This window comes from Zootoca vivipara, chromosome 3 (genome assembly GCF_965207765.1).
Source record: "Zootoca vivipara chromosome 3, rZooViv2.hap1.1, whole genome shotgun sequence".
NCBI lineage: Eukaryota > Metazoa > Chordata > Lepidosauria > Squamata > Lacertidae > Zootoca > Zootoca vivipara.
Window position 1 is genome coordinate 67,066,589 of NC_142586.1, and position 14,339 is coordinate 67,080,927.

General features: G+C 45.2%; 1 protein-coding gene across 1 annotated transcript; it reads right to left on the reverse strand.

Annotated features, from left to right (window-relative positions):
* Positions 1–1,874: 1,874 nt before the first annotated feature.
* SOD2 (superoxide dismutase 2) lies at positions 1,875–13,940 on the reverse strand. Its single transcript, XM_035108621.3, has 5 exons — positions 13,788–13,940; positions 10,150–10,352; positions 5,124–5,240; positions 3,181–3,360; positions 1,875–2,961 (listed from the first exon to the last, which is right to left on the reverse strand). The coding sequence occupies exons 1-5, from the start codon at positions 13,826–13,828 to the stop codon at positions 2,816–2,818; spliced, it is 687 nt and encodes a 228-aa protein (XP_034964512.1). The 5' UTR covers positions 13,829–13,940; the 3' UTR covers positions 1,875–2,815.
* Positions 13,941–14,339: the final 399 nt, after the last annotated feature.

The window sequence follows — 14,339 nt, forward strand, 5'->3', positions numbered from 1 at the left end:
TTTGGAGAGGGCCAAGGAAGCGTACAAAAAGGGGGCAGATCGCCACAGGCGACAAGGGGAGGTCATCAGGGTGGGGGACAAGGTTTGGTTGTCCTCGGAGGGCCTTCCCACCAGAGGGAGGTGCAAAAAGCTGGCACCCAGACGGCTGGGCCCCTTCACGGTCACGCAACAGGTCAACCCGGTGGCATACAGGCTGGCACTGCCAGAGGACGAGGGTGCATCCAGTGTTTCATAGATCGCTGCTGTCGCCGTACAGGGAAAGCAACAGGCTCCGAGACAGCGAACAAACCCCCGAGGGAGGGGGGGAGAGGGGAGGCAGGGAGCAACTCAATGAGGCCACGGCCATCCTTGATTCACGGAGAGGGGTGGGGGGCCTGGAGTACCTCATGGCATGGGAGGATGCTCCACCGTCCCAGAATGAATGGGTCCCGGCCACTCAGATACAGGAGGAATTCTTGGTGGAAGAATTTCACGCCCTCTTTCCCCACAGACCCAAGCCCTGGCACATGGAAAGGGAGGGGGAGGAGGAGGAGGCACGGGAGAGCAGCTCACCATGGCGCTGGGAAGCGGAGTTTGAGGAACCGGGAGACGAGGTATGGGTGTCACCGAGATCCACCCAGTCAGAGGCAGAAGCAGATTGGCAGCACATTTTTACCCCCACCAGCTCGGACGCCACGGACTTTTTGGGATTCCAGTCCTCCCAGGCGGAAGGGGGGGGCTCGCAGGACTGGGGGGAGGTGTTCACACCGACGGGCTCGGAAGGTACTGAGTTCTTAGGCTTCGAGTCGTCCCCGACACCTGGGGGGGACTTGGGGAGGGGAGAAGGAGAGCTTGGGAGGGGGGTGGATGTGAGGGACAGGGGATATCGCGAAGTCCCTCCCCTCCTGAGTTCAAGCACATCCCCGAGCACAGGGGAAAGCAGAGGGAGCTCCGATTCCAGTGAGGAAGCAGGAAGTCGGGTCCGAGGCTCAGGCAAGGTAGCGGAGCCAGGGTCCCAGGTGGGACAGGAAGGGGCAAATAAGGGGGGGAGACCCATCCCCCCAACTCCGGAACTACGCAGAAAGAGGAGGGGCAAGAGGATGGGGCTTCCAAGGCTTTTGTGTTGGGGAAAGACGCGCCAAAAGTCATTCGGAGGTTCTGAAACCGACTGACCACATCACTCCGTGTAAATAGCAATGACTTCAGCACTGTAAATACGCAGCACCAATAAAAGAATAAAATGCAGAGCTGCGTAGCGTCGTTACTCTGAAGTAGCCCACTCCGGCCACTGTGACAATCTGTATCACTTCCATTGTAAGATGAAGATTTAGCCATTGGCTCAAATTCTGTTTGACAGCTCAAATATGCACTTGCCATTAATTTGCTTAAATTAAACTCTAGTGTTTTCTTTATGTGAGGGTAGAATAATGCAGCTTCTAGGTAACCCATTCATAGAGCTCAATGTGTGTGGAAGACTATAAGAATGCATAAAGGCCCATGCATAAAGAATGCATAAAGGCAGCAGTCTCCTTTACAGGAACGAGTGAGGGAAAAATTGAGGATGTAGAACCTTAGATTAATAGGTGTGCTATTTTACAAGGTCAACACTGAAGAGTAGAACTGGTGAAAACAAAGAAATCTGGTAAAGTTTTAACACTGCTAATTCCATTAAATTATAAACATTTAGCTTCTGATCTATCTTCAACCATCTAATTCTTCCTTCTCTAACCCCACATATTATCAGGGACATAACGCAGGGGTGTAGCGTTTGGGGGGGGGGCTGCTGGGAAAGAATAAAGATGTTTCTGTGGATATTGTGGTATAATGAACACCTCAGACACATATTTAAGGCCCTTGTGGGGCCTTTAAACATATTATTAAATCATGTAGCAGAGTAACTTCATAGATTTTATTTCGAGAGCAAAGTTCAGATTCCTAATCAAATACTGCAGTACAAAAAAGGAAAGCCAGTTACACCAATATTGGAAAACAATTTCATTATCCGTTATTAATACATCCTACAGAAGTAGCAAACAATTGGATACTTCCCATTTGAAGACAAACACACATATATTAAACACACTTAACCACAAACCTGATATCCTATACATTTGGAGCAATGCATCTTTCCAAGGTATTTTGTTTCCCCTTTTTCCACTTTCAGCAGGACAAAAATCATGAAAGCTAACCCACTGTTCTTAGCAGCTGACATGCATTAGGAATCCTCATGTTGTAATGAACAAACATTTGCAAAATTGGTTGTTGGGAAGACTACAATGAATTGCCTTTTACTCAAAGTTTTGGCAGGCTACAATATACGCAATATTCAATGGTGCCTATCCTCAAGATGAACAGATTTGCACTCCACAACAGGACTCCCCCTTTTGCACACCAACCTAATAGTCTGTAGAATGGCAACACCCCAGATGAGATTTGCAAGGGCTGCAAGTGGGAGAAGAGGAATTCTGCTCATAGTCTATAAAATGCTCTGAGAATGCTGCTATTTTGGAGTTTCCCTCTGAATTACGTACACCTTGAAACTCACTTGAGAGAGTAAGCAGCAACTCAAATATTATCAAAAGGAACCAGTTGTAATCCCATACTGATGTTTTATAAGGAATTGTATTCTTTCAGAATGAATAAAGGATTCTTGCTTTTGAAGAACAAGTGAGCAGTTTCAACAAATTAAGCAAACATTTAGCTAAGAACTTTCTTTTGATGAGCTTGAATATTTTAAGTGGTGGAGCAATTAGCAAACAAACTGCTAGAAGTTACTACAAAAATGATCAATGAATAACAGTGTTCTTTCTCTAATGATCCTGTACAGGATTTTGCTCTACTTTTTGCAAGCTGTATATCTCGAAGATACGTTTTCCCAGTTTATCACGTTCCAGATAGCTTTGAGATAGTCAGGTCTAACATTTTTATACTGGAGATAATATGCGTGTTCCCATACATCAATTCCTAGAAGGGGAACAAGACCTGGAAAAGAAGAGAAATTTTTTATTTCCTGCTCACAAGTAGCTCTTGATCAGAGAAATGCCCATTGTTTTGTTTCTTATCCGATCAGCTGTGCAAGTGAAAACAGGGAGTCCTTCTTGCTTTGCCCTGGTGAGCAGAACTGTTGATGCCTGCTTTCATCTACCGCATAGCAAAATTTGTACCTTCAATTGTAGACAAGTTCCAGTTAGAGAAACTCACCTGTAGTCCCTTGAAGAGGATCCTGATTGGAACAGGCAGCCACCTGCAGTCGACCCTGTTCTTTATTAAAACCGAGCCATCCCCATCCTGAGCCTTGGACTCCAACTGAAAGAGTTGTTAACTTCTCCTTGAAGTTCGCAAAGGAGCCAAAATCACGCTTAATAGCTTCCATTAGCTCCCCTTAACAATTGAAAAGAATAATAACAATTCACACACAGAGCACACTCCATTAGCTTTCCATTTGATGTTCCAAAAAATCATTCATATTAATTCAGAAGTAAGGAGGATAGGTACAGATGTAAATCTTACAATCGTCAATAGAAGGGAAGTTGGTTGGAGGATCACCAGTCCTTGATTTGCCAGTCTCAACCATAGCTAGTGGTACCTCAGCACCAGCATTAACAGTTACGTAACCCTACCTTGCTTCCTTCTTAACCAATCTCTGATAACAGTCTGAAGCTGTTTAACAGGGAACTCCAGTTAATGATAACCAGTTAACATGGATGATGCTAGAATACTTCCTGTGGCTACAGGAAGGGTGGGAGGAAAGCAGGGGCTGACTGGCGGGAGTGTGTGATCCCACAGCCTGCTGGTAACTGTGTAACTGTGGTTAAGCACCAGTCCTGGATGTAGATCTTTGCCTCGTCTCCCATTTCTACAGCATTTGGTACATTTGTTGCAATGACTAATCAGCTGTGCCCCATAATGTATTTTGATTTTCCCTTTGAAAAAATCTTATCATCCATAATGATCACAACCACCACCTAACATCACGACCCGGTATTACATCTAGATAGTTGTCCAGAGAACCATGGGAACAGCAGATAACAGTGTGAAGCTCATGTGGGCAACAGCCTGTCCACAAGCTAAAGTGCAAACACACATGCCATTTGGAAGAGGCTTAAGACAGGACATACCTACCATTACACTTTTCGCAGCGTTCTGCTTCCAAGAGTCACATTTGGTGTCATAAGTAACACACAGCCATTCATGCATTACATTCATTGTTTTACAGATTGTGGTTCATCTGGAGGAGACAAACTGCAAGTCTAGTTTGGATGACACACTAAAACAAACCATAATGTAGCTCACAGCAGCGTCAACAAACTGTTCTCTGGGAAGCTGCATGTTCTCACAAAGCCACAGTTTGCCTTAACATTACATGCAAACTGAGCACTGTGTGTGTCAAACTTTTAAAAAAGCTTTTGATAAAGTGCCTCGCTGGCATTATACAGTCATACCTCCATTTGAGTCCGCTGCGGTTTGAGTACTTTCAGTTTAAGTACTCCACGGACCCAGAAGTGTTTACTTCCGGGTTCTGCGGCGCGCGCATGTGCAGAAGCGATCTGCGCGGTTCGCGCACGCGCAGAAGTGCTCTATCTGCGCTTCGCGCACACGCTGAAATAGCACTCAGTTTAAGTACTTTTCGGGGAGCGAATGACCCCCAAGAACCAATTGAGTACTTAAATCAAGGTACCACTGTATGCTGCTTGGAGGCTTCCCATAGATTAGGCTAGCCACTGCTAAAACAGAATGCTGGACAATAAAAAAAAATTGTGAGGCAGCAGTGTGGGAGGCGTTTCCTGTGGTGACTCCCAATTTCTGAAATATCCTTTCATCTGAGGTGTGCCTGGTCCCATCTCTGTATCCTTTTCAAATGGGGGAGAGGTGTCAAGATGCAAGCTTTCTGTCCAGGTCTTTAATGGAAGAGAATGGGATCTGATGTTCCCTGCTGTTGTTGACCTTGAATGCTATTTAAGATGTTTTCATTGCTGGCTTCATGATAAGCATTACACACTTTATTTGCTGTCTTATGCTGTCTATCACCTACACTGGAACACAGACTAAAGATGCTGTATAATGATTTATATATTAGCATTTGGTCTGATCCAGTGGGGCTTTTCAAATGTCCTGGGTAACATTAAAATGCTTTGAATGCAAACCTTTTGGTTCTCCTCCACCATTAGGAGAAAGGTTTGTCCAGAAGATAGTGTGATTAATGTGACCTCCACCATTGAACTTCAGAGCCGGCTGAAGAGACACCTGAGCAGTCACATCACCTGCAGAAGACAGAGAATTAAGTGCAACATCTCTAGTAAGCCTTATCAGAGAACATATTATTCCTTACCCCGGGAGGCGTACACTCAGTTAAGAGTGTTAATTTGAATAAATGAATTGCAACTTAGAAAAGAAAGTAAAAATATAAATAATGGATTGGATCGAGACTGGCTGTTCCAGCAAAAGCTCCCAGATGGAGGAAAGAGGTGTATGAAGGAAATTTTCACTGATTCTTCTACTGTCTCCCCCCTCCCAATTATCTTTCATGCTGTTCCGGAATATTTCCACTTCTCCTGAGCAGTTGTTCAGGGGGTCACAGGGAGAAAGAGGAACTGACCAAACTTCCTCTACTTTCTCTGACATGAACAGAATTCTGCCTACCATAACTCTGGATATTTTAAGAGTTGTGCCTTAATATATACACTAGTCTATATAAACCCACAATCTTTATACATATTTTGTGTGTGTGCACACACCTTAAGCAAGAGTCCCAAAATTTTGGCTTGGCTGCATAGTCTGCCACTATTCAATTGCCACCAACCAGGGTGGATTTGATTTAAATCAAACTGATTTAAATCACTAGTCAGTAAGGCTTGATTTAAATCATAGTTTTCTACATAAAGACTAATTCTTGCTGGTATAACTTTAATATGCAAGTAGATGAAGACTTTTAGAATAACAACTTTTCATCCCAGGTTTTTTATCCCCAATTTAATAGGTTAATCATTCATATTTGGACAACTTTACTGTTGTACTTAGGAAGGAGAAAAATAATCATTACCTTAATAATAACAATTTAAATAGATTTATTCAACTGAAACAATAACATTACAGCATATGTTATTTGCTTAAACAAACATCCATGTTTGTTAACTAATTTGGCTAAACAAAAACAATATATATATATTTTAAGAAACTTAGACTGTCAGCCCAGCCTACACATGAAAAACTTAAATACTGTCCACTCCAAACAATCAGAAAAATATTGTTTCTATTCTATTCACTGAACTTCTTGAAACTTAGCACTGAAGGGGTTGTTTCTGTATTCATAGGTTTCTTTTTCTCAACTTTGTTCATGTTATAACATTTTTGCTGTGAAGAAGAGGCATGTGATCTCTGTTGAGTCAAATTCAGTTTTGAGAACTGCAAAAGTAAACCAAGCATCTGTGATAATATCTTGTAGGCAGAGAAACTGCCCATTAATCTTACAAAAACCTCTGGAAGAGCATGACATTGTTGATGGATTAATGGAATTTATTTACCCCCAAAAATAAATATATGCAACCTTATTCTACATAATTAAAAAGCTAATCTTTATTTCATGATGGAATAACCTTTGGATGGTAATATATTTTCCTCAAAAAACATTTTATTTTAAAAAATCTGATTTAAATAAAAAAATCGATTTAAATAAAAAAAATCCGATTTTTTTATTTTATTTTTTAAATCATTGATTTTTATCCACCCTGCCATCAACCATTCCTCAGTCTCTTGGAACACATAGACCATGGGTAGGCAAACTAAGGCCCGGGGGTTGGATCCAGCCCAATTGCCTTCTAAATCTGGGCTGCGGATGGTCTGGGAATCAACGTGTTTTTACATGAGTAGAATGTGTCCTTTTATTTAAAATGCATCTCTGGGTAATTTGTGAGGTATAGGAATTTGTTCATTTCCCCCCAAAAAATATAGTCCAGCCCCCCACAAGAGCTGAGGGGCAGTGGACCGGCCCCCTGCTGAAAAAGTTTGCAGACCCCTGACATAGACAAATCAAGAGAGCAGGTCCATCTCCAGTCATTTGCCTGGGGACACTCAGGCAAGAAACTACCAGTTTCTCCCATTTTAAAGGAGGACATGGCAATACTAAAAATGCTTCTTCCTCCAGCCCAATTTATTTCCTTCTTTAACATGTTCCCTTAAATGAGTTCATATTACAATGAAGATGTGAGGAATGGCAGCACTGACCCTCAAATTCCTTACATAAAACTGCTGAGCCCAAATTTCTGCATCTACTGTACTCTCATAGGCTGGGGAATAACACTTCAGAAATACTCCTTAATTCAGGCAAACTGTGGCATGTGCTTCCCAACAAAATGAATATGCTGTAGGCGATCCTCAAGTGCAACTATGCTGCATCATTATGCTCCCTTCCAAATGAGTTGAGAAATTTGTACTTTCTGTCTTCTGGAGCTTCTGCAAAAGCTACAACTCCTGTTCCCAAGTCTTGCTTGGCTCCCTCCAGTGCTGCTGAGCCATTGGGACATCAAACTAGCTCCAAGGGGCTACAGCTACCGCTTCCCTGTCCCAGCTGTGAGAAAGGGGCAGAAGAGTTTAAAATGAGAATGAGAGGACTTCTAGGCAGTATGAAAGCAGACACAAGGGACACCCTCTTTCATCTGCCTACCCCTCAAGCACAGTCCTAACAAAGAACTCTACAATTCCATAATTCCTGGGAACTGCTGCTGGTAGAGTCCCTTCTGTGCCAAGCAGCCAGGATAGGGGAGAAGTCAGCAGCAGCAGGCAGGAGTGTTGAACAAGGGGCGGGGGGGGGGGGATAAGCCTCAGAAATTTCCCAAGCCATGGAAACAAGCAAGGATGCAACTAAACTAGTGCTCGGCATTCCCAGTCCTTTTCTTGAATGCTAGATTAAGTAAAGTGTGCATGTAGAGAATAGCGAGGGCAAAAAGCTCACTGAAGAAGACTGGATCTTCAGGGGCATCAGTTGTGTTGGCTTTACTGCACTGAGAAGCATAGATAAAAAAGCCTACAGACAGTCTCACTCCAATTACGGTAGCCAGGCCACAATTAGGCTCACTAGAACTAGGGCAGCTAACATGTGTCTGATTAATATATAATCCATAACACAAGTAAATCTGAACTGCTAAAGTTACAAATACTTGTTTAAAATACTTATACTCCGTCCTAGCAGCTAATTTAAAATCTAAAGTAATAAACTTTAAAACAATTTAAAATTAGCAAGAAATCCCAATCAAATCATGTTAACAGCAGCCAGAAAAAAGAAAGTAAGTTTTCAGCTTCTTTAAAAAATAAACACCCCAAAGGCAAGACACCCAGAGTAAGGTTCTATTTCTTGTTGCCTGTCTTACATTGGAAGATGGGGGCACTTCAGAGATGGTTTTAATACTGCTTTTTGCACTGAAGTATATTGGACATATTTTTGAACTAATATTTACGCAAAAAAAATGTGTATGTACTTTATGAAGTTTAGGTTTCCTATTTTTTAAAATTCAGAGCTTAGATTCTGGAAACTGACAACTGTTTCATCTGATTTTCAAAAGAGCCTTCCTGCATTACATTGCAACAGAATGCTCCTCTGATGGGAGAGCTGTTGTGCAACTCAACACAAACTGGGATTCAGTGTCTCTTTCCACAACAAATCTGCTTTGCACCCACTGACTGTAGATTTTCTGCTTCATGTAGTTTGAGTGGAATACTCTTGTACGGTGGGGTGGACTAAGTATCTATTGACAGCACTCAGAAAGTGCTCTTGGATACAGCCTAAAAAGAAAGGGAGTAAACAGCCCATTTGCTTATCTTGAAGCTACCAGCCAAAAGGCATTCCTGTCTCCGCTCAATCATTAACTCTCATAGCAACAGTTATTTTCCTCCTTTCTTTCTCTGTAAAGCTTGTGAGGAAAATTACAAAGAAAAACTGTGTAGAGCCCTGAAGTTGTATACATACACTGTAGAAAAAATAAAAACTTGAATTGCCTTCTTGAATACTCCACAATGTTGTTTTGAAAATGTATTGAACAGTGCAATCCTATAATTCCTCAGAATTAAATCCCAGTGATTTCAATCAGCTTTACTCCCAAGTAAATAAGTATAGGATTGCAACCAATGTAACTTGACATCAAAAAGTTTACAGCTCTATTGAAACCACATGGGCATTGCAGAGGGACAATAAGATACAGTGGTACCTATGGATACGTACACCTCTGGTTGTGTATCCTTCAGGTTACGCATGCGGCATACTCAGAAGTATTTTTCCGGGTTTCGCCGTGCGCACATGCACAGAAGCGCTCTACCACGCTGCACACATGCGCAGAACAAGCACCTCCAGTTGTGAATTCCTCGGAATCCGACCGGAGCAAGTCCACATGTGTTGCAATTCTTCAGTGTTTGCCTCTCAGCAGCTTCCCCATGTATCATAGGTGTTTTAGTGTGAGAATGTGACACTACAGCAGTTTGGAAGAAAAGCCAATATTTCTAACATTATATATTTCTTTATCATTCCCCAGCCTTATGCCTCCTTATAAGGTTCTGAAATACTAACTGGACTCAGAAGAAATGCACCACATTTTAAAACAGCCTATAGCGCTTGAGTTTAAAATTAGTATCACAATGTTCCATGGACTTCCCATTTAATCACATTAGTATTAATGCAAAACTCTGGATATTTCATTAAAATCTCAACGTTTGATAAGAAATTACATTTTAAATGTAACTACTGTACAAGGTATAAGCGTTGCTTTAGATACACCATAGTTTCAGTCACAAAGAACAATGCAATTCAGCCTTAACTCTAAAATTAAAAAAAAAAATGGATGGGAGGTACAAATTCTGAGCCTCATCTGCCATTCTTGTGGCAATTGCTAGTTGGACAAGGTGACAGCTGTGCTATAATGGTACTCCTATTGTACCAATAAAGATGATTTTAGTACAGACATCTTTCTAGTTACAAGGCTTCAAATTTCATTACAATTAATTCTGAGATCCTACGCCAGGAGTCTGAAATGCTTTCTGGAGCTTAAGGTGTAAACCATAGCCCCCCTCCACTGCAGCTGGCCACTTTATGAAAACATGACTCAAATAAGTACTGTACAGTACTAACTTTAGCATAAGAGACGACATGTGGGCACACACTGACAGACATGTAACACAGAAACATACCTTTTGCCAAGGCCTCTTTGTACTTTTCTTCAGCAACATTCAGATTGTTTACATATGCAGCATGATGTTTACTGTGGTGAAGCTGCATAATTTCTGCACTTATGTGGGGTTGCAGGGCCCCATAATCATAAGGCAGGTCAGGAAGAGTATGCTTTTGTCTAGATGCCAGACACCCAAGAGGTGCAATCAGTTTACTGCTATTTCTGGAAGAGAAGGAAACAAAAAAATATATTGCAAGATTCTTATCTCGCTATATAATTTGACAGCCAAATTCTTTATAATTTCTTCTTTTAGAATGTTAACTTATCCTCACAGCTATCTTCATCACCGCTAGCCCCACTTAACTGTGAACCGAGGCTGAAAGGGCCTTGAACTTAAGTATCCCACAAGCAGACATCAATATCACACGTTGAACATTGAGGAACACCAAACAGAAGCATCAATGGCAAATTGCAGAAATACATTTGGCGGGGTGGAGACTGAATCAGAGAAAAAAGGAGCAAGCAATGGTGCAATGGATTGCCAAACCCCCCCCCCAGGCACCCACCCCCCTTTTTATTTTTACTGTTTTTGCCAAGTGCATAAAGGCTGAATGTGCACAAGTTAAATGCATGTAAATTCACGCTTACTGTACATGCCTGAACTCAAATCTTTAAAAGGGGGGATGGCCTTACACACACACACACACACCACTTGCAAAAACATTTCATCAGTAGCACCCCTGTGTTGACAGGGAATCTGGCTAATTAGGTCACGTAGTTCTTCTAAAGAGAACACAAGAATTTCTACTTACCAGCTTACCCCTTCAACATAAAGTATCACTGGGATCATATTTAAAACTCACTTCACTTGTTTGTCTTGTGGAGAAACTCTTTTTAACCTTTTCAGTACAGCATCTCTAACTGGAGATAACTGCATTGCCCTTTCACCAGATAAGGCTGTGTTTATACATAAATTAATTACAGACATAGCTGCCAAGTTGTCCCTTTTCTCACGAGGAAGCCTATTCAGCATAAGGGAATTTCCCTTAAAAAAAGGGAGAACTTGGCAGCTATGATTACTGAAGAAGAGTATGTAAACTCCCCACCAAAAAAAAGATTGGCAAATTAAGTTAATGGAATATGCAGAGATGGCCAAATTAACAGGCAGACTCAGAAATAACAATAACAAATTTTTAAAACGAATGGGAAATTTTTATTGCATATATGTCAAAGCACTGTATACAAGTTGATACATCAGCAGGATTCTAGAAAACATTCGCAATATTATAATACTGTAATAAATAAAAACAGATACGAATGGAGGGAAATATGACTACCGTGTTTCCCCCTTTTTAATACGTAGCCATAAAGTAAGCCATGGCAGCATTTTTTAGGAGTTGCTATATCTAAGACACCCCCCGAAAATAAGACATACCTCTCATACCGTGTACAGCGAGACCGCCGAGCGCCCCAGCCAGCCAGCGGGGCCTGGAACCAGCTGCTGCAGCGGCAAGCCACCTGCCAAAACAGGCGGCTGCAGAGTGGAGCGCTCCGCAGCGCCGAGCGCTCGGAACGTCCAGCAGCACCGGACGGAGTGCCCAGCCAGAGTGGCGAGGCAGAGCGCATGGCCCAAGGCAGAGCAGCGGCGGGAGCCCCGCTGGCCCTGCCAGGGTGACGGGCGGCGGGAGCCCTGCTGGCCCATTCCGCGCCGCCGGAACGTTGTGGGCTGCATGGCCCAAGGCAGAGCGGCGGCGGGAGCCCCGCTGGCCCTGCCAGGGTGACGGGCGGCGGCGGGAGCCCTGTTGGCCCCTTCCGTGCCGCCAGAACGTTGTGGGCTGCATGGCCCAAGGCAGAGCGGCGGCGGGAGCCCCGCTGGCCCTGCCAGGGTGACGGGCGGCGGCGGGAGCCCTGCTGGCCCCTTCCGCGCCGCCGGAACGTTGTGGGCTGCATGGCCCAAGGCAGAGCGGCGGCGGGAGCCCCGCTGGCCCTGCCAGGGTGACGGGCGGCGGCGGGAGCCCTGCTGGCCCCTTCCGCGCCGCCGGAACGTTGTGGGCTGCATGGCCCAAGGCAGAGCGGCGGCGGGAGGCTCGCGGGTCCTTCCGCGGCACCGGGGCGCAGACGGCGGCGGAAGCGCTGCTGGCCCCTTCCGCCCCGCCGGAGCGGCGTGGGCTGCATGGCCCGCCGCCGGAATGTTGTGCGCAGGGAAGCAGGAGGCAGGCAGGCGGGCTGGGCGATGGGCTGCACTCGGCGGGGCCGGTAGTGAGCTCAACGCTGGCCTGCCCCAGCCTGCACCAGGGGCTCCGGCTCAGTCCGTTGCCGGCGCACGGCACCTCGTCGTGGCCGGGATCTGGGTCATGGTTAGGTGAGTGCCCTCCCCTCCCATAGCGGCGCCCGGGTCGAGGCTGCCTCTGAGCATGCACATCCCCCCCCCCGCCAGTCCAGTGCCGGGGAAAAGGCGTCTTGGAAAGCCGGGGTGGGTTTATAGCTGGGGATGGGGTGGTCTCTGAGCATGCACAAAGTGCCTCCCTCACCGCTGCCTTTGCTCTTTTTTCCTTGTCTCTTTTTAAAAGAAGTTGCTCCCCAGGGTGGGTCCATAATAAAAATCGTAATAAAAAATTAAGACATCCCCTGAAAATAAGACACCTTGTGTTTTTTTGAGGAAAAAAAGTTATAAGACGGTGTCTTAAAAAAGGGGAAACACGGTAGGACATGCATGAATTAACAATGAAATAATGGAACCATGGATAGGGGAGAGGGAAGTCAAGGGATTGTAGAAACCCCGAATTTCACTATTGTGTTGATTCTATAATAAACAGTATGTAAAATGATACCGTTGATTTTAATTATTATTATTATTATTATTATTATTTTCTTAATGTTTACTGTTATAAGATGTTTGGTATAATAAAAACGTGTGTGTGTGTGTGTAGTATGTAAACTCACCCTGCAAGTTGTACAAAATCCTGAATAACAGGGAATTAGCTTCTTGGTCACACAGTCACTCCGCTAAGGGCTCTCATTTCAAATCCACAACAGATTTTTTTTGGGGGGGGGGGAGTTTTAATATTCTTTAACAAATCTAAATTACAAGATGTCGCTGACAAACAGAACGGGCTTAAACACTTAGCTCTTAATGCGAAAGTGTAATAGTTCAAAGTTACCGGAAAACTCTTTTTCCTAATCCCAGCTATAAATGAACTGGGTATACTTCACTTCCCCGAAATGTTTATGGGCATTCTACAGTTCCCCACTCAATGTTAGCTTCACAACAACCCTATGAGGCAGGCCGAGAGTGTGCAACTTGCCCAAAGCAAGCAGCCCCGTGAGCCCCACGACTGTAAAGGGAGCTTTGCCGGAGTCCTCGTGCAATAGGCCAACCAAGCACCATATTAAGCGCATATTAAGGGGGCTCCCACTTTTATCCACTTGGCGAGCGAACTCCTGCATGAGCCGCAGATTCCTGGCTCGAATTGGGGTCCGGTTCCCCCTCGTTTCCCTGACTCCACGGCGCCAAGTCTCGCCCTTCACTTGTTCACCTCCCTCTTCTGCCCCGCCCGCTGTTCCGCCTCTCCTTTACCCCGATAGGGCCCACCACGCCGTGCCCTTGGCCAGAGGCAGCTCAAGGGCTTCCAAGCGACCCCGCCGCCGGACTCTCACCTGCAGCCGCCCAGGGAAACCAGCCGGCAGAGCAGCATCATGGAAACGCTGCTTGGAGCAGGAACAGCAAGAGAAGCGCCAGAGGAGACGGCCGCGCTCTGCGCCCCAGCAACCTCGCTCGCCTTGCCTGGCTATCTGGCCGCCTTGTTCCGCGAAACGCCTGCGCGGCCCCTCCTCTCCCGGCTGCCGCTGACTGGGGCGGGGACGCTTCTCCGTCTCTCTGCCCGCCAATAATGAAGAAGCGGCGGGCCGAGGCGCTGACGCGGGCGAGGCAAGGGCAACTTGGCCTCGGCGCGCTTTGAAAGAAAGCGGCCTTCGCGACAAGGCTGCGTCTGCTAAGGTGGCCGCCGGCCGGGAGAGCCTGCCAGCGACCTGCCTTCTTCCAACAGGCTTGCAAGCGACGGGGCTGCGGCGGGCCTCTTCCATCAGGAGCAGCGCGGGAGTTTCCATAAAAGCGCCTTTGGATGTTGCGAAACCAAAGAAAGCAGAATGCATCTCCATGCAAAATTTGAATTCTCTTACTGCACATTTAAAACCAGTGCTTGGCCGTAG

Coding starts and splice junctions, on each gene's coding strand:
- SOD2 (XM_035108621.3), bottom strand. CDS start 13,828: ATGATGCTGCTCTGCCGGCTGGTTTCCCTGGGCGGCTGCAG. Junction 10,353..13,787: donor GTTTCCCTGGGCGGCTGCAG/GTGAGAGTCCGG, acceptor CTTCTCTTCCAG/AAATAGCAGTAAACTGATTG. Junction 2,962..3,180: donor TCCTCTTCAAGGGACTACAG/GTGAGTTTCTCT, acceptor CTTCTTTTCCAG/GTCTTGTTCCCCTTCTAGGA.